The 21332-nt window shown below is 45.5% G+C and overlaps 1 protein-coding gene across 1 annotated transcript; it reads right to left on the reverse strand.

Annotated features, from left to right (window-relative positions):
• Positions 1–416: 416 nt before the first annotated feature.
• On the reverse strand, positions 417–1453 carry LOC135395299 (E3 ubiquitin-protein ligase MARCHF3-like). The gene is made up of 4 exons (XM_064626527.1): positions 1170–1453; positions 992–1101; positions 709–929; positions 417–597 (listed from the first exon to the last, which is right to left on the reverse strand). The coding sequence occupies exons 1-4, from the start codon at positions 1366–1368 to the stop codon at positions 468–470; spliced, it is 660 nt and encodes a 219-aa protein (XP_064482597.1). The 5' UTR covers positions 1369–1453; the 3' UTR covers positions 417–467.
• Positions 1454–21332: the final 19879 nt, after the last annotated feature.

Genomic DNA, 21332 nt, shown 5'->3' on the forward strand with positions numbered 1-21332 from the left:
AAATGCGGCTGTGTTGGGACCGTTTTTCTTCTTTTTCTTTCTCTGTCTTTTTCTTTTTTTTCTCTCTCTCGGTGATGGTCCGTGTGATCACCGTGTTCCAGATGTGTGGCTGCTTCTTCACATTCCTTCACAGGCCCCGCCTGGGGTAACTGAAGGGGTGACAGTTTGTGCAATGATAGTGAGTGCGGTACCGTGTCAAATGCACGCTTAAAATCCAGGAAGACACTGTCAACTTCAAAACCGTTCTCAGGACCTGATGTTAGATGGCGTACAATTCAGAAGAAATCCCGAACGACAGCAGTATTGAGCAACTGTTCTATAACTGAGGATAATAAGTTTAGAGGCTAGAGAGTTGCGCCTATAATTCTGTAGATGTCACTCCTTACACAACAACTATTGCAATAACAACTAATAGGCAGTACGCAAAAGAACGTATTTATCGTCAAAATCTGTTGCAAAAGTAGCGTCTAGTCCCGCACGCCGAGCTCCACGGTAGAATCGCAGGCCTCGTCCGGATTACTGCTGGGACGCTTCGGTACCCGCAGTACCACCACAGTATTCTGCGACATCCACTTCCGCAGCGGGCGGGAATATTTCCTGGGAATAAAACGAACACCAATGGACTTCTCGACCGTTTCATTCGACGGGGTGTTTAACCCTTAGATGTGTGCATTTGCTATCGGACGTCCGTTGAAAGTCGAATCATACCATACATCGTTGATGAGATAGGTAAACCAGAAGATGATGCTAACGGTGCAGACGAAAGCAGATATGAAGGCAGCCACGAAAGGAGCTTGGAGCAAGAAATGGACCCCCTTCATAGCTGCCAAGACAATGATGGTGAGGTCGCACGTGTATTGTGCCATCATCATGGACAGCTGGAACACTTCGTTCCTATGCTCTTCGCCTTGGAACCAGTGATGGAGCGACTACGTGAAACCACTTCACATGTACGCAGGAGTCACCCACACGCACAATCACAATTATTTACCTTCATTTTGATCCTATACTTGTATTTGAAGTTGCAGAGGGAACAACTTCTCAGCCCATTCTGCATTATGCGCTTCTCCAAGCACGACTGGTGGGACTGAGAAATGATTCCTGTAATCCCGGTTCACTCGATGGGTTAAGAACACTTCACTGACAAGACGCGATGAGTTTTGCCCTACCTTCGCAGTTGCAGGGCGTGATGAGGACCTCATGCTGGTCTCCCATGGCGCAGAAGCGGCACAGTTCCTCTTCAGGCTGAGGCACCTGCCGCGTGATGGGCTCCTCAGATGCTAAGGATGGTTCGGAAGGAGTCTGCTGTGCTTCTCCATCGCCGACCTGCGGGCTTGGGATACCTGACGTTACGTCCGTGGTGCTCATGTCGCTGTCTTACTGGTTGCCCTTCGAATGCATCTATTGCCGCAATCAAGCTCGAACTCGCGCGCTCATGCCTCCCGTACCACAAATTTTGAAAGAGAAGGAAAACGAATTTTGAGCCGAACGAAAAAAACAAAAAAAAAAATAAAAAGCAAGAACCAAAGTTTCAAAAAAAAAAAAAAGCTCATCTCACATGTCGTTGTATCGCCCGCTACAACTTTCGCATTGACACTTTGGCTCTAATCCTTATCACTAAAAAAAAAACTAATTTCACATAATTAATTACAAAACAAAAATAGTTTGATTATCCTCACACCACTGGTATAACACAATGCAGCCCGTGCTTTTGGTGTGCGATGAACCCTGTTTTAAAACTTTGATTCATTTTTCGTAAAACACCCTGTAGATAAATTGAGGGCACAATCTTTTTGCTTGAAGAATACATTATTCATAGGCTTCAAGGTTTACCGAGATGGATCAAAAGCAAGGGTACTAACTAATTAACGTGGTCCCAGGTCGACCAGTTCTTCTACCAAGCTTCACTCGGGCTTTAACACCGCAGGCGTTTGGACACGCCTGTCATTTTGGCCCGAAATCCCTTGACAGATTGGATCAGCACCCCACGGTATTGAAGTTCAAGTTTATTTTGAGACTAAGATAATGAACATCAATATACATAAGGAATATAATCACTCTCGAAGGGTCCTTCCCGATAACAACCCAGAATAATGTTGCACAAATGCACGTGAGCAAAAAATGGATAACCAAGATTACAAAAAATTGAGTACTACAATTAATAAAATAACACAAACGATAGTACCACAATAGTACAAACTAAAATAGCACCACAATAGTAAAACGAGTGGGTACTATAACAACAGAATTATGTGTATAAAAGAGAATGCTTAATCTTTGTTGCGAACAAGGGTAAATTCAGTTTTTTTTTTAACTCTGGTGGTAGAAGATTCCAATCTGAAACGCAAGGAAAAGGACGCGCCAGCTTTCCAGAATTACCTTTTGTGACAGGTAAATTAAGTATGCCCGCTGCTCCTGCTCGAGTAAAACTTGTAGTCCTAAGTTCAGAGTAATTCAGTACCGGTGAGATAGTACGAGCTTTAAGAAAACCGTAACTTATGTTCAGTACGCTGTAAGAAATCAGCTGCTGCAGATTAAGTATGCCGGAACTGAACATTCTATTCGATCTATCCGACCGGTATGACATACCACAATTTATTCTTATAGCTCGATTTCGCAGTACTTGTAAGGAGTGTAAGTGGGACTTATACGTCAGGCCCCATATACTGAAGCACAGTAGGCAATATGAGAATGTATACATGCGTAATACAAATTCAGGAGAACTGAAAGTGGAAAGTTCTGCCTAGTCCATGGTAGGGTACTCATACCATACGAAATTTTATGCGACATTTTGCTGATGTGTGACTGAAATCGTGAATGTGAATCTTAGTTAATGTCAAGGAATGTTGCTTCATCGTAGAATATTAGCGGTGTGTCTAGCAAAAACAGTGAAGTGGGAAAAGCTAACTCACTCTGTGGTGAGCGAAATACCATACAAACCGTCTGACTCGTGTTCCAACTTAATCAATTAATGTTACACCAGTGGATCAATATCGTTTTGTTGTGCATCTTTTATATCTCTCTACGGACATCCAAAATTGACCACCTTGCTCGTTTAGGACCAGCATAACTCATGAACTGCCTCGTCTGGAAATAGTTGACATTACCTGTAACGTTTTTGACATACGAACAGAATGGCAACCACGGACACAGTCACAAATGCCAAACGATGTGGACGTTGTTGGAGTCCCACGGTTCACGCCTAAATAATTTTCCTTTAAAACGCAGGTCTTTATTAGCAGATGTCCATCGTGTGTAGCATACTCGTGATGTGTAGCTGTCGGGGCCATGAGTGAAAAGCAAATCCCCTTCAATATCTTGGCTACGAGACAGCATAAGCATCTGCAGGCTGACCTTACAACACCCATAACAGTTCTACGAAACACACACGAAAAACACACTACGAAACACACAACAGTTCTACGAAATGGTGTCAACAGGCAAGTCGACACCGTGGCTTTTAAACATGTACCGAAAGCTACAAGATGCCTACATCTCGGATTTCAATGCATAAAGTGTAAGCGGAGTACTGCGCACGAATACTCATCAGCCAAAACTAACTATGACAGAGCATAATGCGTGGGTTAATGGCTATAATGGGTCGATTGGTGGGAAAGACCAGGTGTCCAGTGGCCACGGGAAAGATGGACTTTTCCGCGAGGCCGTTGCGTCATTTTCGTACCATGGCGATGGGGATGGACGACAAACCGCTGTTGATGAGCCGCCAATTCTTTCTTTACGTCCTGGAACATAATTTCTAACCCAAGCACAAATAGTGCAGCGACGAGGCCTACGACCAGTACCACGAATGCTCCGGCCAAGTGCTCCAAATTGCCGGGAGCCCCTCCACTTTTCTCTTCATGGCCTTTCTCGGTGCTGCGCGTCTCCTTTAGTGTTTCCATTTGGAATACGGAGAACCATTTCTGCAGGAGACCGACTTCAGACATCCGCGTCAACCTGCGCGATATATTGTGATAGCTGTTAGGCAAGAACATACAGCAGTGTCTCCGTGTCAACCCTATCTAAGTAACGGGTGGGATAGTTGGAATAGACGGTGTTTCAACGGCGTAGCAACCCAACGTGGGTTATCGTATTCTACCTATGCACTGCCTATACTCCGAGACAACCTAAAAGGCACGGTCACATGGGTGCAACTCTTCCAGCAGATAATGTAGACCCATTGAGGGTAGGACATACGGGAATATAGCTGATGCCAGTTCGCATGTCTTATTAACGCGAATATTTTACGTGTTCCCTTTAAAATCGTGCAAAAGTGCTCTAACTACGTCGTCTCGGACCGGTGCTTTCGCAACATTTTGAGTTGGCAACAACAAAAACCGAAGATACAGTAGTTCGCACAGCATGCAGGTGCACTGCGTTGTGACGTCTTTAGATTTGCGGGCACCCTACTCCAATGGTGACCGGTGGAAGTAACGCGGTTGTAGGCACTGGCGTACCGCACGTCATATGCTAAAATTTGACTGAACCCCGAGACAAGGAAAACACAGACGATCACAAACACACTCTCGACAGTGTGTTTGTGATCGTCTGTGTTTTCCCTGTCTCGGGGTTCAGTCAAATTTCACCATATATCGCCAGTTAGCCTCCATTTTGACTCCTATTCGTGTTTTATATGCGTTATTCGGCCCCGTCCTGGCGCTAAAACACCTTCCCGAGAATTAGGCGTCCGCGACACCCATTCGCGACAAATACTACAGTCTTCATGACCTCTCTTCCTCGCACAAAGGCTCCAAAGAACTCCAATCCAGGAGCGAAACCCCGAAATTAAAAGATATTACGAAAAGCTATCTCCAAGGAAGCGTACTTAAAGGGCCGATGCTATCCGTTCCAGTCGATTTCGAAACTTGCGTCATTTTATTCCTCATGGAGCACTGACCACGGTGCCGAAAACACCGCGCGAAATTGCGGCGTAGTTTCACTGTTATTCGACGGAACACATGAAAATAGCAGACGCCGGATGTTGAGATTATGCCAGAATTCCCTCTCGAAAAAAAGACGAGACAAACGTCACTCCCTATTGACCAATGCCAGCGCGACCTTGTAAAAGGGAATGCCGCCGCCGTGCGGGCGTCTCATAGAGTTAAGGGGCGCCTGGATGGCGCCTTTCTCCTCTGATCGCCGCCCTCTCACTCCTCCGGCTAGAGAGTGACGTCATGTCGCCTGAGCCTCTGCGATCACGAACATAGTGTTATCGGTTTCACAGATGGGATTCCGGATGCTACAGTCCCTTTAAAGGTTTCACAGGAGATGTCATTTCCACAAAGTCGAAGTATATTTTCTTAATGCTTACAAAATCAAGAATTTTACCGTATCAGGATGTCTGACACACAGCTGATGTGACATCTGACGTCAAAAATGGAATAGTGATCGATCACAAATAGCTACCGCGCTATCTCTGTCTTATGTCGGCAGTCACAAGATACGATACTATGAAAGTCGTAACTATTGCACAACGTCCACAGTGCATGAAGACGTAAAATCGGAAGGGACGAAGACGACACTGAGGTCGACCATTGTGTCGTAACTATTGTTTCTTATTTGCGTGTCGAATTAAAATAATGGCATAAATATAGTAAAACTCAGAAGAGAGTCATTTTGTAACGCTAGAGATCAAAAGACAATCTTAAAAAAAGACAAGGATTCGGACTTGCATTTGGAGTGAATTTCTCATAATTAATTACGTACCCACGCGACGCCATCAGTCACACCGCGCGCTAATGGCCTGTGGGTCGCGCCATTCAACGCGGAAACCACTCTTTCTTGTACTTACGGTCCGTCGAAAAGCGGCAGGTATGGTGAGCCCTTTCGTCCGTAGAACACGTTAGCCATCGTCATGAAAAAGTCCGTGGATAGCTCCAACCTGGGATGGCCCTTGTGTACCTCGAGGCTGATCGCTTGCTCGGTGTTTATCAGGAAGAGATTGTCAGAGTTCTCTACTCGGGCCAGACCTTGTGACAAGTTGTAAATCGGCGAACGAGACGTGTACTGCTTGAGCTCCATCCCGAGCATCTTCAGCTCCTGTATACGGGATTTCTGCGAGACCAAGCCGAATACTGTCAGCCATTGCTGTACAGTCGATGAATGCTCTAGACCGTACACTCTGCTCGTAGATATCGTTGTTATGGGTGGACACGGCGTGTCTGTTCCTCAGTTCTTACCCTGCTTTAAAGTCGCCCCTATCTCATGTGTTATGTCGTATAATTTGTCCTAAGGCTGGTTCCATTTCATCTCTACGGCCAGCCACCGTGTAGGCTCGAATGTGACCTTAACAGAACCAACTACCACGTGACACCCCATGACCACGGGACATTCTCACATGATATGGCAATAAGGCCATCTACAAAGCTACCTGTTCAATGGAATGTCGTCTGCTGCGTGCTGAGAACAGCGTGCGGCGCCGTGATCAGTGTATCTTTTAGGGGATTGGGGATTAAGGGGATATCTTTTAGACCAGGGGGGAGGGGGGTCTGTAGCGACATACAGCAACGACAGAATTCTTGCCATTCTGGTAAACATTACCGCCATGGTTTGATCCGCACCATAACGGTTCTCTGCTGTCACGCTCTGCTCGTTTCTGTCTTACCGGCCTCGGTGGCTTAGTCGGTAGCGTGTACGCCTTCTGATCGCGGGTTCGAACCCGGCCGAGAACGTCAGCAACTTGGTGGCGGGGTACGAGTTGCTTAGACACGCCGTCTTCCTCGAGGGACGTTAAATACAGGGTGCCGTGTGGTGAGTTTTCATCCCACGTTAAAGAACCCTCAGCTGGGCAAAAGCAATCCACAGACCGATCGCTCTGGCGTTGCTCATGATCTCAGATGTCTCGCGACGTAAATCCCCAATCATTATTATCGTTTTCTCTTGTACAAACTGGTGTGTCAAGATGCATTGTCCCTTGGAGCAAATGCATGTGGAGCACTCCGCGCCTGGACCGTTTCTGCCAATGCAACAATGTTTGCATAATTCCGGAGCATAACATGGACTCAGCTCCGCCAACGGAGTTCATCCTACCTGATTTGTCCTTATCGTGAATGTGTCTGTCTGTTTTTTTTTGTTTTTTTTTTTTGCTTGAGGTTTTCCATTTGCCCATGTATGTTCTCTAATGTGAATTGCTAGTCCTGACCGCGTCGGGACACACATATCTACGTTTCTCTTTTTAGTATCAAATCCAATGTACCCATTTCATAATATAGAAGTGGATCGTGACTATAGATATCCAGAATTGAAGTGCAGTGTTTGAGGAGGCTGTAACTCGCAACGCCTCGTCTACGGTTCCCGCTCAGCAACGTACGTTGAAAGCGTCCTCTGCGAAGCTTCCTACCACGGCACCCACTTGAGCGGTGCCCGTCCTGACTGCGCCTATTAGTTCATCCACTGTTCGTAACTGGGTGTGACGTCCTGGGCAATGGGCGAACTCCGTGAGTCGTGCGGAAAACACTGCTCCGAGGACAAGGGCGAGTACCATCCAGGCGCCAGTCACTGGACGTATGGGAGCTTCATCGGCTGCCCTGTTGCTGCAAGCTGAGCAGGTATGGTTCATGACCATTCAATATGACCGTCAGTTAACAAGCATCTTCCTTACATCTTCCAACGAGGATGCCGTAGAAGAAGAGCACCGCACTGCCCAGCCCCAACGAGCGATGTTTCAAGCAATTTCTTAAGTACACTAGCGCAACGGTCACCAAGAAAGCTCCGGCGAGGAACAGCCATATCTGCGTGACGAAAAAGAAAATTATCGCTTTAAGCTCGAAGTCCTGTTGCTCTCAAACGATGCATGGGTGACACGAATAAACCTTATGGCGCAAAGGTTTCCTGTGCTATACGCATCAGCAATCCCACTCTTTTAATTTATTCGGTAATTTATTTTCTTTGCTGTCACCCTGCCATTAACCGCACCAAGTCTGTGAAGCGAACTGCCAAGCACTAAGCCGTGAACTGTAAGCGTTCTGGGAGTAGCCGACCTCCATGTTAGTGGGACCGTATCCTCCACATTATTTTTCTTTTCAGTTTATCTCGATTAAGTTCTCTGCTACCCAATGAAAAAGACCGAGAAAATAATTACACCAATGTCGTAAGTGGACCGCTTTTTATTAACCTCGTTAATATCGTTTCACATAGATTGCTTCTTTGCGGCTTTTGCTGCGGCGGGCCTGTCGAAAGACACGACATAAAATTTCAATTACCTTTCATCAATTGTCGTTGCGTTACAAGTGCTAGACTGAGTAAAACGCGCACGAGGAACCCATTTCCGCAAAGAAACACTGGCTGGCCAGTGTTCGTTCTTGTTCCACATCACAGGCGTTCGCCTGCCTTTCGTCACTCATTTGGCTGATGGATATTGAAAGGAGGGAAATGGACGTACCGTTCCCTGCCATATTTCATGATGTCTAGGAATGGAGGTCTAGGAAGAAGGACATCGTAGATGCTTACCACATAATCGAACACCCGCCACACGATAGTGAGCCTTGATCGCAGCGCAGGCTTGGTGAAAGCGAATGTTATGCGCTCATAATGGTAGGGGTACGTCGACTGTGCCACCTTGTTGCGGGATTTTCGGGCTAGTATCCCGGAAGCTAAAAAGTCAACCCTCTGGAACCAGTTCAGGAGAACGGAAGAAACGTGAGAGGTGAACAAAATAATTTCACTGCGTCTCAGCGAAGCTATATGCAAACAAAAGACATTACCTTGGCTAGTAGCAGTGCCATGAGGCCATTCCAGATTCCATTCACCTTGACACCGAACCCTTGGTCGGGAGGGTCTAGAAGCCTGTACCTACGATGAAATATTTGATATCTTACACTTTGTGCATCAGCAGGAACATATCGCTCTGGAGGTCTACTGCAGAAATTCCCCTGTTTCAGGAGGGTCTTCTGTCGGCTTCATCACTTCTCCTTCATTTACTGTTGTTGTTGTTCTCGGACGCACCAGGTTCAGCACCGAGGCAGTTCGACGGAAATAATCATCTGGCAATGGGCACACTGCCTAGATGTACTTATTACGAATTCCCTGGTTCTCTACGTACTCACTGAATATATGTGAAGCTTCACACACGTTCTTTTTTTATTTAGTATGTGTTAGCTAGGACCGTGCGCGTATCCGGTTTAAACGATTACGAAATATATTTCCAGGAGCAGTACGGCAAGCGAAGCAATGCTGTCCTGCAATCGTTCGGCCGTATTCCGAGACAAGAGCAATTTTATTTTGATATGATGTATTTAAATATGATGAATCTTGATATGATGGATTTGAAGTTTCATCGCCAGGGGCAATACTCTACCCAATTACCGGTGGTGATGTGGGGAATGAAATAATGAGCCCCTACACGACAACGATCGAGGTCCTATGGTGCCCAAAAAGGTCAAAAGAGCCTTGAGGGCATAGCGTTGGTGGGCTGGAACTGGCCAGGGACCAATCAATTTTGATAGACAGAGGGGGCGAGAGCCCAGCTGATTATGAGACCTAGTGCGGTTCGGGAAGGTAGGTAGTGTGGGCAATGAAGAGGGATATGCTCTAGATCTTATAGAGCTCAGCATGCGGGAGGGCCAACTTGTCTCAAGCGGTAACGCCACCGAAAGTGAGTTGTAAAAGCCACATCGAGTGTCATTCGATGAATTAATGCGGCATCTTCACGAGAGGAGGTGTTTCATGGAATGAGGAAAGCGAGCTTTGGGTCAACTCTTCTCAGCATAGATGGGGGACAATGTCAGTTGTCCATTGGTGGGAAGCCATGGGTGTCACGAGACGTCGAAGAATGGAACGAAGGTCTCCTCTCAGCAGCAAGGGACGAGAGACAGGCATCTACTGCGCTGTCGACCTCTTCATTCCCTAGGACACCACAAACCACTGGAGAACGACCCTGTACCCTGACACAAGGTGATGAACCGTTTGAACCATCCAATCAACCAACCAACCTCACTTTTTTTACAGATATATGAAGTCCTCAACGGATAACCCCAGTCCCAGCAAAAACTATACACAGTATCGCAACAGAAATAGTCGAAAACTAGTGAACATTACGCTTTAGCCCCGCATGCTTGATTTTCGCAAAGGCGCACGCGCGAAATGTATACGTCTAGAGGAGGAAGTGTCTCCGCTTTCATTTGTTTCACCTTCTTTGTGATAAGACAGTTGACCAGTTCACGGTAACGGTTGACGTTGACGGTAAGACTAGCATCAACCAGCGTCAAGGTCAAAGCAGGGGAAAGAAAAGGGAAACAAGAGGCAGGAACATTTCCTTCTCTCCCGCATATTCCGTGCGCACTCTGTGCGACAATCAAGCCGGCGGGGGTAGAGCGGAATTTTCCCAAATTTTTTCCCCTGACTATTTCTCTTGCGATACTGTGCATAGTTTTTGTTGGGTCCGTGGTTATCCGTGGAGGACTTCATATTTCTGTTTAAAAAAGTGAGATTCGCTTAGCAATTTTCAATTGGAAAAATAAATTTCCCTCAATTAAAAGTTGTCCAAAGCCTCCCTTAATGTCGGCAAAAGTTTCCAGAAGGTAATTGCCGAAAGTCCCACTATCCTCCGGCGAATACGTCGCCAGTTTCATTTTTTTATCCCTTTGGGTGCAACACCCTGTATAGACTTACGTGAAATTAAATGTTGAACTGAGGCATTGGACGATGGCGACGTCAGTACCACGACCGTCTTTGTACGGCTCGTCGTTGAGTTTCCGTAAGCGTGCAGAAAATGGAGGATGCTGCAAGCACATACATACACACATACACACCAAGCTTGAATGCTATAAAATTGTGCAATCTAGCGGTGAGACTTCGTTGTGCGATTTGATTTCGGTCATGAAAGCAACTGGCGAAGATCACACTAAACAGCAACAAAAAATTTCAGATGATGATGGTGACGATGAATTGGGGTGTTTCATCATCAGAGACGCCACATTGCTCCAGCTAAGAACACACTAGCTCGCCATTGTGCTCAGGGGCGCCAAAAACTAGACGCCGTCACTGGTCTCATATTATTGCGGCTTTGAACCCCAGTCTAAACAGCCGTTAATTTGGTGATACATGGTAAGTGTTAGCTGATTTAGTTGTAACTGTTAACGCAAAAGGTGTTATTGTTCCAAGTTGAATGTTAGATAACCTGTTAAGTAAGTGAAAGGTTAAATGGCAAAAGTTAAAAAGTTCAAAGTGGTAATGTTAATGCGTTTTTAGTATGCTAAGGGACATTGCGTTTCAGAGTCTGCGTGGCGGTGTTGGCTGAGACCTGTAGTTCCAAAGTCGAACTACTCTGATCACTTTGTGTCAATACTTTTTTGAATGTATTCTTGACTACCGCTACTACTATATAGTACTACGACTATTATACTACTCCATATTTCACTACTCCATATTCCACAACATACTCCTGCTAACAGGAACATATTCTCATAGAATGAGAAGTTACCCGTCAAAGGAACTCGTTATTAGTTAAGTTACCGTGTGAAAAATATAACTAAGTTAATAACGAAGTCCTTCAGCCTGAAATGTAACTACCAGTTACTGAGTTACTTAAAAAAAGAACGAGTAACTTCCAAGTTACTTCGGACTTAAAATAGCATTACGCAGGTGGAGCGCGACCGTCGGTCTTACTTTTCTTTCAAGGGGAGGCAGCGAACAAGTGCCCGCCCGTGGTACCCAGCCCTCTCCTTCCAGTTCGTTTCGGTTTCAGTCTGTCTACCAACGTCATGATGACGTTTCTCTGGAAGAGGTCTATTCGAACACTTTGCATCTTACTACCTGTGGGCGCACAATGGTTCAGCTTCATTTCAATGGCAGCGGTTCTTACTTCCTGAATAAAATACTGCCATTGACTGAATATCATGTTTTATGGCAAGAAATGCCACGAAGGAACCGGAGAGAAAGCAAGAAAATATGCGGACGTCAGTGAAAAGCGACTTAAAAGTAACTTGGAACTTAAGTTACTTTGGCAAAGCTAGCGGGAAAAGGAACGAGTTCCTCTGGAAGTTACAACGGCGCAAAAGTAAAGTTACCAAAACAAGTAACTTAGTTACAGTAAGAGTTACTTGTAACGAGTTAGCTCGAACTCTGGATATTCCCTACTACTCCATATTCCACAACAAGTTATGTTCTCTCACTCACGTGAATCATTCCCCACACAAGCGTCTTTCCCGAGAAAATGGTCGGATTTGGATGAGGAAAGAACGATTCGTTTTCTGCAATGTCAATGAATCCGGAAACGTTGTTCCACGTGGCGATGGTGGTTTCATGCGGGTTCGTGACGTCCTCTACAAACGACTTGAAGACCACCTGCATGGCATGAAATGATCTTTATATAGCGTATCGAGAACAACAGAGAGGCTGCAGTTGACGTCATGTCGAGTTATAGCACTTAGAGCACTTAGCACTCACTTGATGCTGCTCATTTGTAGCCGTGATAGTGGTACCTGTAAACGGGTCGCATCTCCTTGGCCTTCGATGTTGAATGCAAAAGAAGAATATTTTCATGCGCTTGTAGCGCACCACTTCAGGGGGTACCTTGAAATAAGCGAAACGGCACATTAGGTACAGAGAAAAAGTTCTTGGCAGGGTACGGTCAGGTGGCACCATCAGCACAATCGCGCGTAACCGTAGATCACGGTTCAATTATGTAAAGATGAAGAATCACACGCACGATAAAGGCGTCAGGGAACGGATATGAACGGAGCGACAATACAGAACTAAATAGATCAATAAAATTACAAACAAATATGCGTATAAAGGGCCTGTACCTTGGGGTCGAAGACAAGGTGTCGACGATTACCGTTCGCTTTAAAAGCTTTGAACGAAGTGCTGGATAACGTCCAGAGCACGTAGGTTTCACGGCCTTCCAGGTCGATATCGTTGAACGTTACCAGGACATCTGACCAGGTAACATCTGAAAGCCAAGAGAACTGTAGATGCAGAGCACCGGCCTCTGAAGCCGCCTTGCTGATCATGTCGGTGCAAACGGGATCGATTCCTGAAAAAAAAGAAAAAAGAAAAGGATTTTACGCTCAAGCTGTACAAACTGTCGAACTTGTGTGTATCTATGTTAGAGGTTGACACGGAGGCCGTGTTCGGGACACCCATACCTCTTCGGCTTCGGGCCCGTGAGGTGGTGGGGACTGAACTGTGCTATGCAATGTGTATAATCTTTATTCCAAAAACAATAGGGAAACCGGTAGCGCAAGCTATAAGACAGTTTAGAAGCAGTTACAAAAACACATGCCGTTTCAGGACCGATCATTAGGAACGAAGAAGCCCGACGATCAGCCTTTGTTTCTCTGTTTTTGTTTTTTAGTAAAAAGAAAGGCGTAGCAGTCCGGAGCATAACGATGTTGCAACTGTTTATATATGTTGTGGTGCGGTTGCGCCTTTTCGTCGTAGCGTGTTGGTCTGTGTGTGCTTGGACGGTGTGCTTGTATATTCCACAGTAGTATTTTCGGTAGCTCTTAGCGGGCGGGCCTGGTCATTCTCTGAAGAACTCGGACCGGAACGGACATCATTTCGGAAGGTGTCTGGGCCGGGCCGAACCGAAAAACAGCGGCCCGTGTCAACCTCTGTGTGACCGGGATGACCTCAAGCTTACCTACACGTTCTTCAGTAACGACGATGAATTCCTCACCATTCCTAGCCAGGACCTGTATGAGATCACGGAACAGCTGACCAGGAAAGGACCCGAAGGTGCAGTCCAAGACGGAGCTTTCTGCAGCTGCCGCTAAACAAGTCAATGGGGGTAAATATCAGATTCTTACCAGTGGACGTTTAGCATAGAGCTCTGCGCGCGGGACCACTTTTCCGAACCCGACCCGACTGGAGCTCGCGCCTTCCTGTTTTTATGCGACCCGGCCCGGCCTATGCCGATGACCCATTAAGTAGAGTCCGTTGAGTCAGCGAATAGAGCCCTGCCCGATCTGGCACGGCCCAGACCGGTGACTCAGTAAACAGAGCCGGACCTAGCAGTTCCAGCCGTGCCTTACGCGTTTCTAGCGCTTATCAAACAAATTTATAAGTAAACATTAAAATCCAGCAAACCGATAAGGAAGTATGAAGCGAAGTTTCTCCAGTCAAGAGGCGCCGATATTTCGATCAGAGACTGTATACAGGAGAAGAACGCCCAGAAGAACTGTCTCTGTTCGAATCAGCGGCTGTCGTCCTGAGGACCTTTCCTTCATGAAAACTTAAAAGTAAGTATAAGAAGATAAGACACGAACATACAAACAGACAGCAACTCTTGGTTTCACACAGCAATAGCACGAGCCCATATTAAATCCAGAATGCACAAGGGTGAGCGCGTTATCGTTACACTACAAATTTTTGTGGAGGTAGAGGATGTTGTCGACAAACTCCTGCTCCCAATATCATGTGAACAAAGCTGATGAGAAGCCTTGCCCGGCCCCGGGGCCGTGTCGGGTCGGGGGCAGTGCTCGTGCAGGCCTCTACTTTAGCATACATTAGCCTATTGCGCCAAGTTGTGCAACAGGAAATAGAGAGACACCTGTTGAGAGTCGCGGTAATTCGTTTGTTGCAAATCGATCTTGTATGGGACCCCAACAACACCGAATGTCCTCTGGGTGTACGAATAACGTCCTAACGAATTCATACGTCCGATAGATATCCTCAGGATATCCGCACGGTGTACGAATCCGTTAGGACTTTATTCGTACATCCAGAGGATATTCGGTGTTGTTGGCGGAGCTGTCGTGCTATTTGCCCTGAATTGTCTTCCTTCAACTCACTGATACATTATCACCTCTACACACACTATATGTACCACATTATACATTACGAAGGCTTGAACCAGAGTCTTGAGAATGTAGATATGCTCACCGCCGCGTAAGCTCAGGCAAACGCAGAAGACACAGATGAGGCCAACCATGTCTGTATTCCTAACCGACGTCGAACTACTAGCTGAGGTTTTTGAAACGTTTGTTAGATTGCGACATACAGTTCTTGCAACTGGAGGAACACACTTGAATAGAGATGCAGATGGTGACGTGAAACTGCTGTCCATAGCTGGTGCAAATGATAGTTCATAACCAGCAATTGCATCGTGTCCACTGTGTTTTCGTAGGCTCTAATTATTGTACGATCACTAAATCGTTACTTTTTTTTCCACTGCGTGTTGCTAGTGCTAAACGGAGAAGAAAGAAATAGGATCATCCTGCTCTGTAATTAAAGTCACCACGCGCCGTGGATTTGACAATTGTTCGCCTCGATTATATTCGTTTCGGCTGTGAAATTTACCCAGGGTGGTCAATCAACATGTAGATCGATTGCGCATGGTGGCTCCTTTTAAAAAAGAGACTAAAGGCACCTTTGTTCCGTTGGACAGCGCACATCCTGCATTCGTTCGTGTTTGCGGCTCTTCTCTATGCTCTACAGGAATATCGCCAGCAATGTGTGACCTGATAAATCTTGTTCGGAAGGCGTGCTTGCTTTATTGCTCTAATGTTGTGCGTAATGTATGAGTGTAATCACGGAGAGCCAGTCTCCAGAACATCAGCCTTCTTCTGTGCGCAAATTCGAGCACGCAAAAATATCCTCAGCTTTTGGCCTAGGAGAACACTAAGGTGTTAGCCCTGCCCCCCTTTCCTCCCTAGTCCTCAAGTCATTCCGAAATCTGACCTTTAATAGCAGCACAAAAAATGCAGCAAAAGAAGACCTCTGACCTGAAGAAAGGTATCTGACCTTTTTTGGTATTTTTCGCGAAAAAATAAAACTCATGCTCAGCTGGACCTGCCCTTTGTTTGTGGCACGAAACTTGCAGCGGAAAACAGTATTTTGTTTTTACAACAACAGCTGTTTGTGCCTCGTTTCACTAGATCTCGGCGTCAGCATCATCCGCATCATGGAAAAAGCATGAACGAATTTCGATTGTCTTCGTTTATGGTGTTCTAGCTGAACGAAATGAATAAATAACGCTGAAAAATGAAGTGAATAAGTAACGCTGAAAAATGAAGTGAATAAGTCGCTGAATGAAAATCATGAACGGATTTCGATTATCTTCGTTTATGCTGTTCCAGCGCACTAAGCGGATCCGTGAAGTCGGCCCAAGAAGCGCTGTCCCCCGGAGCAACATGACACCAGACCGTCAGACAGAACGCTCGGTAATTCCCTCCCACTGAAACGAAATTATGATCTACGCGCACCATGAACGAAGATAATTGAAATCTACTTTAATTACAATTGCATTATCGAACTTCTCCGTCTTGGTCTTCGAAGACCCAGCTCGTCGCGCAGCCGTAGACGCACACAAGGGAGTGTGACGTCACGACGTCAGCATCCCAGCGTTCGTGCCGCCGAAGCTGAGGCAAACCAATATAGACGCGCCGACTCTGCTGTGCGCACCACCGAAGTGGAGGCAACGTGGTGTTACAGGCAAGTCAAAGCCGAAGGAGCCAGGAAGGACTTCACTAGGCTATTTGCCCACCATCTTGGCCCAATACTGGACCAATATTGGCGATGCCGACCCAATAGTGGCCCAATCTTGGGTCAATACCGGACCACTATTGGTCCAATCTTGGACCAATAGTGGTTCGGTATTGCCAATATTGCGCCGATATTGGGCCAAGACGTTGTGCAGCTTGGGCGGAGATTTGGGTAGAGTTGCTGTCTACGATCTCGTGTGGTTCAAGAGTGAACTAAAAGCGCTGCCGTTGACTTGCCAAGTTGCCATGCATTATTATAAGTAGAATTTCCAACTGCCGACTTTACCACCTTCTACTTGTGCCGATCGCATCTGTAGTCGGTCCGCAGGGGGCAAGTGCCTCAATAGGTGACCGGTAAATTCGTGCGGAAATGACGCCATTGTCTTCGCTTCCGTGTCAAGAGCGCCTCACAAGTTCCGATAGGCAAGGTGCCTTGTGATCGCTGCGTGTTTAAAATTGGTTTCCTATAGTCGCTTCTGAAACAGTGCAGGGGGCTGTTGCGCTGTTGTGAAGAACTGATATTCCCTTCAGGACTGCAATGCCAGGTATTGGCACGGCGACAGTAATGCCGCGTAGCTCTCCTACATATGAAAGTATGGAAGAATATGAAACACACAACATCAAAAACGATTTCTTGACATTTGATTTGAAGACATTTTTTATTTTCATCTGCAGCTGAAAATCGATGCTTACACACGTTATGCACGCTTGAAGTTTGCTTGCTGCAGCCGTTATACTCAACGTTACGTTCCGTGCGTGCTTACCGTCGGTAAATTAGTTTATGTACACACAGAGAGACACTACCTCCACGGTGATTTAATACGCAAAGCGATTTCTCATTTCATTGTTGTTTGCGTACGCAATCGAATTAAACGTAGACATCTCATCCTTCATTTCGACTCACGGGCAAATAGGGCTCTCGAACATGTAGAAGCTCGCGAGAACACCGATGTACAGTGTCTGTTTAATGTCATTTCCAAAGCTTTGCGGCAGAGTGACCCAATCTCTCGTTGCTGTTTATAAAACCTGAGACACGGAGCAACAAAGGACAACGCGACACGTTCTCTATCTTTCTTTTCTTTTTTGTTCCGTGTCTCAGGTTCTATCGTCGTTTTACAATGTACCAGCACGCCTACACCCTTGCACTTCTACCATGTATACTACTGTGTGCTGTACAGACATTTGACAAATTCATTTTGCGTGCCGCTTGAGACTGGACATAACTTTCTATCAATTTTTCGCCTGTCGTTGCAACACAAGTGTCTTGTATATGTAGCATGCATAAAAATAAATCACTTCTGTCCTTTAGTGATTTCTATAATTTAATTAATATAATGATTAAAAATAAACGTATCATCTTAATTTCAACATGAAAGAGTACTTCCGTCCGTCGTCCGTCACGCATCCTGCATTTTCAAATGCGACCGCAATGGGAAGTCACTGGAATGTTCGAGGAGCAGACAAAACGGTGTCCGTTGGACGTCTTTTGTCCCACTAGACCCGTTCCGCAGGATGTCGTGAGATACCTTTTAAGACATCCGTGGGACCTCCATGGGATCGAGTTGTTCTGTCTGGGAGGATTTTGAGCTAATGCTCACTAGGATCTGCCCGTTGTTTTTGGCAGGGTAGTTGCGATCCCAAAGAGAAGAAACAGAAGTCCCAAGTACTAAAGTGACAGGAAGATAACGAAAGACACACACACACACACACACACACAAAGAAAGGACGGACACCAACAGTCTATCAAGACAGTTCTAAAAAAATAGAAAAAGTAAGGCTAACGTTTTGATATTTTTAGCAATATTTGAGCACTTTTATTTCCTCTCTAAAAATAGAAAAAAATGAAAGGCTAACCAGTTGGTGCTTTTCAGGGTCAAAATTCGATGGTCCTTTTTGCGACCAATTACGCGCTAAAATTAAAGCGCCTCTCCCGCTGAGCATATGTGCTTTATTATAACACCAATTTTAATTACACCTAATTTTAGCGACCAATTATACGTTGAAATTAAAGAGAATCTCATGCTGAATCTCCTAGTAATTTTAGCAAGATTTGAGCACTTCTATTTTTTCGCTGAAAATGGTAAAACTGGGTATGGCGAACCTCAAAATAAAGGACACGTTCTACTGAGTGTACATGTGAATAATTCTGAGCACTCTTATCTTTTTGCTGAAAATGACCGAAAAATATAATACTAACTACTTGGTGTCTTTTATGGACAAATTTTCAAGGTTGTGCTATCACCTGCAACTCCACCCCAAAATAAAGGGCACCTTCTAATGAACATACGTGTATAATTCCAGCTTATTGGTGTTTTCTAAGGACAAATTTCCAAGTGTAAAAGGACGCTCTTCCACTCTCTTATCCACCAATAAATTATGTCTTTACACCAATGAATCACGTCCCTTTGCGCTTCACCGCGACCAGCCGTGACAAAATATGTAAATCGAAACCAATTAATAACAGCAACAAATGACCCGCTTCGGTGGCAGATGTTTCTGTAAAAGGTGTCCGCCGACACACAAAAAAATGCCGACAGTGCCCTGCTTTAGAAGTTATGTTTTTTACGAAACCCATTTGAATTTTTATTTAAATAATGAGCGCTCCCCACTCATTCACACGGTGCGCAGCTTGTAGGTGGTATCGGACAGATACTTGTAAAAAAGAAAGTTCGTCGATTGGTGCACCCGTGAGCGAACTATTTAGCCCGTGGATTTAACTGAAAAGCGCGGTATATACTCGTATATATATATATATAATAAGGGTCCTAAGGGCACATTGTATGGCTTATACCCTCTTCAATGTACATCCTATCTGGCTGCAACATTGCATATCAATGCAAGTTACAATACACATGTTGACTTTTGGTCGTAATGAGACATCGGCCGTAATGAGACTTGGGTGCGTACCTATAAGTATACTCGAAACATTCCACTGGTGGTTACCAAGATAAAGTGTCACACATTTCTCTCAAGTAAGCAGCTTGGCGACCAATGCCTTGAACTATCGTAAGCCCAACTTGATTGCTTTTTCGTAGTATGTAGTATATACAAGTCCACGCTAGTCACTTTTTTTTTTCAACTACGTTTGCAGCATCTTAATTACATTCCGCCCTGAGTATGTAGTATTGTGTGTTAAATACTTTTTTTTCTAAAGTAGCTTGTACATGTCTGCGACTAACTTCCTTATCGCTGGCACGAGGTAATATTATCAGGACAGCGGTTGCTACAGCATGACGGTGATTACTTTAGGAAACAATGTACTTCTCCAAACACAAGAAATGAATAGTTTCAATGGCCGGAAGTGAACAGCACTCGGCGCGACAGTGAGTCGGGGTCATGTCGTAATCATCGGCTGACAGCTCTCCTGAGTTACTCTCGGCCGTGTGATCTAGCCCAAGACCTTGCTAGTGGAATGACTCTCACAGAGAAAAAAAGAAATAAAAAAAGTACAAAAAGAGTATACACTTCAGAAAGTTTCTTACATGTAAGCAAGAAGGTACTTCGCCTAATGGGTCAGAATGCAAAAGGGGGGCAGGCTACAGGGTGTAATGGTAGTAGAAAGGCAATTTATTGTACACTGTAGACGTAGATTAAACAGTAATGCATTGTAAAAAAAGAAAAGAAAAAAAACACTGAGTAATTTGGCTAGTTTACGAACTAACACTAGCTAACTTTAGCTAACACGTTCACATACCCTGTGTTGCAGTTAGTCCCCATTTTTGAGCCTCACCCTAAAAATTGCCGCCCAGCGTTGCTTATAGTCATTACACTTTGCAGAAGCCAAGGTGGCAGAAGCTTCCATGCATTACAGGAACGGTCTGGTACCCCTTGCCCCTCTCATAAAGTGTACCATTCGATTGCCCTCCATTACCCTTTGTTGAAAATGGAATACTTCAAATTTACCCGAGAAAGCACGTCACGGTTATTAAACAACCGAATTAAATTGATAAAGATTGCAGAGCATGCCGCGATCTGTGTTGTCAATAATAAGAACGGCTACATCGCCCTGCGGTAAAGTCCGTAATGGGATCAGAAATCGTCTGCTTTTGCGCGCGCCAGTGCACCGGCGTGCGCAGACGACTTTCAGAAGTGACTGGGGACCGCGGCAACTATCGTACAAATTTTCTTTCAGATCTCAGGTGAAAAATACACATTCTAAGAAGTGGCCCACATTGTTGTTTAGAACAACTATGTTAATCCTCAGAGACAAGTTAAAAGACTCAGGACAACCCCACCTACAATCACAAATCTGAAGTTACCGGCTATCGGCACCGGCTATCGGCGCGCGGGGAGGCATTAGAGCTCTGACAAAAAATTACGCGCGCTTCCATTACACTCCCCGTTGCACACTGATCATGTTTCGAAATGAAGTGTCGCTTACGGCGTACATGGAGAAGGAGTGCGTGTTTATTTAAAATCCGCATTAAATATTCGCGGAAAGAAAACACGTGACTCAGCTTCCACGTATCCGATTGTGCGCCGCATTATCGGAGACCCCACAGTCAATGCATGGCTACATTCTCCGCTCACGGAGATATATGTCTGAGTGTACCCATTTCGTGAGCAAACGGGATGACTCAACACCAAGGTCCTCCTGCAGGTTCATTGCCATGACAACGGCGACGTACAGGCAGGCCGACGTCATGCGTGACGTTGCATGAGAGTGAAGCGCAGATATCTCGGTCTTAGTATTACGGTATTAGCGTCTGCTATTACGGCACGGTTCGACAAATTCCTCAAAAGCTACTTGGTTATTCTGAATGAAACTTTGACGGTTGTATGTGTACAACACACGTGAAGATAGTTTTGGAATCGTCCCGGCTGTATGAGACCCTCCTTCTAAAGTCACGAAAAGAGCAATGCAGGCGACACAATGCAAGGACCTCTCCCTATTTGTAAACAGATGAC

The sequence above is a fragment of the Ornithodoros turicata genome, chromosome 5 (genome assembly GCF_037126465.1).
Source record: "Ornithodoros turicata isolate Travis chromosome 5, ASM3712646v1, whole genome shotgun sequence".
Classification (NCBI taxonomy): domain Eukaryota; kingdom Metazoa; phylum Arthropoda; class Arachnida; order Ixodida; family Argasidae; genus Ornithodoros; species Ornithodoros turicata.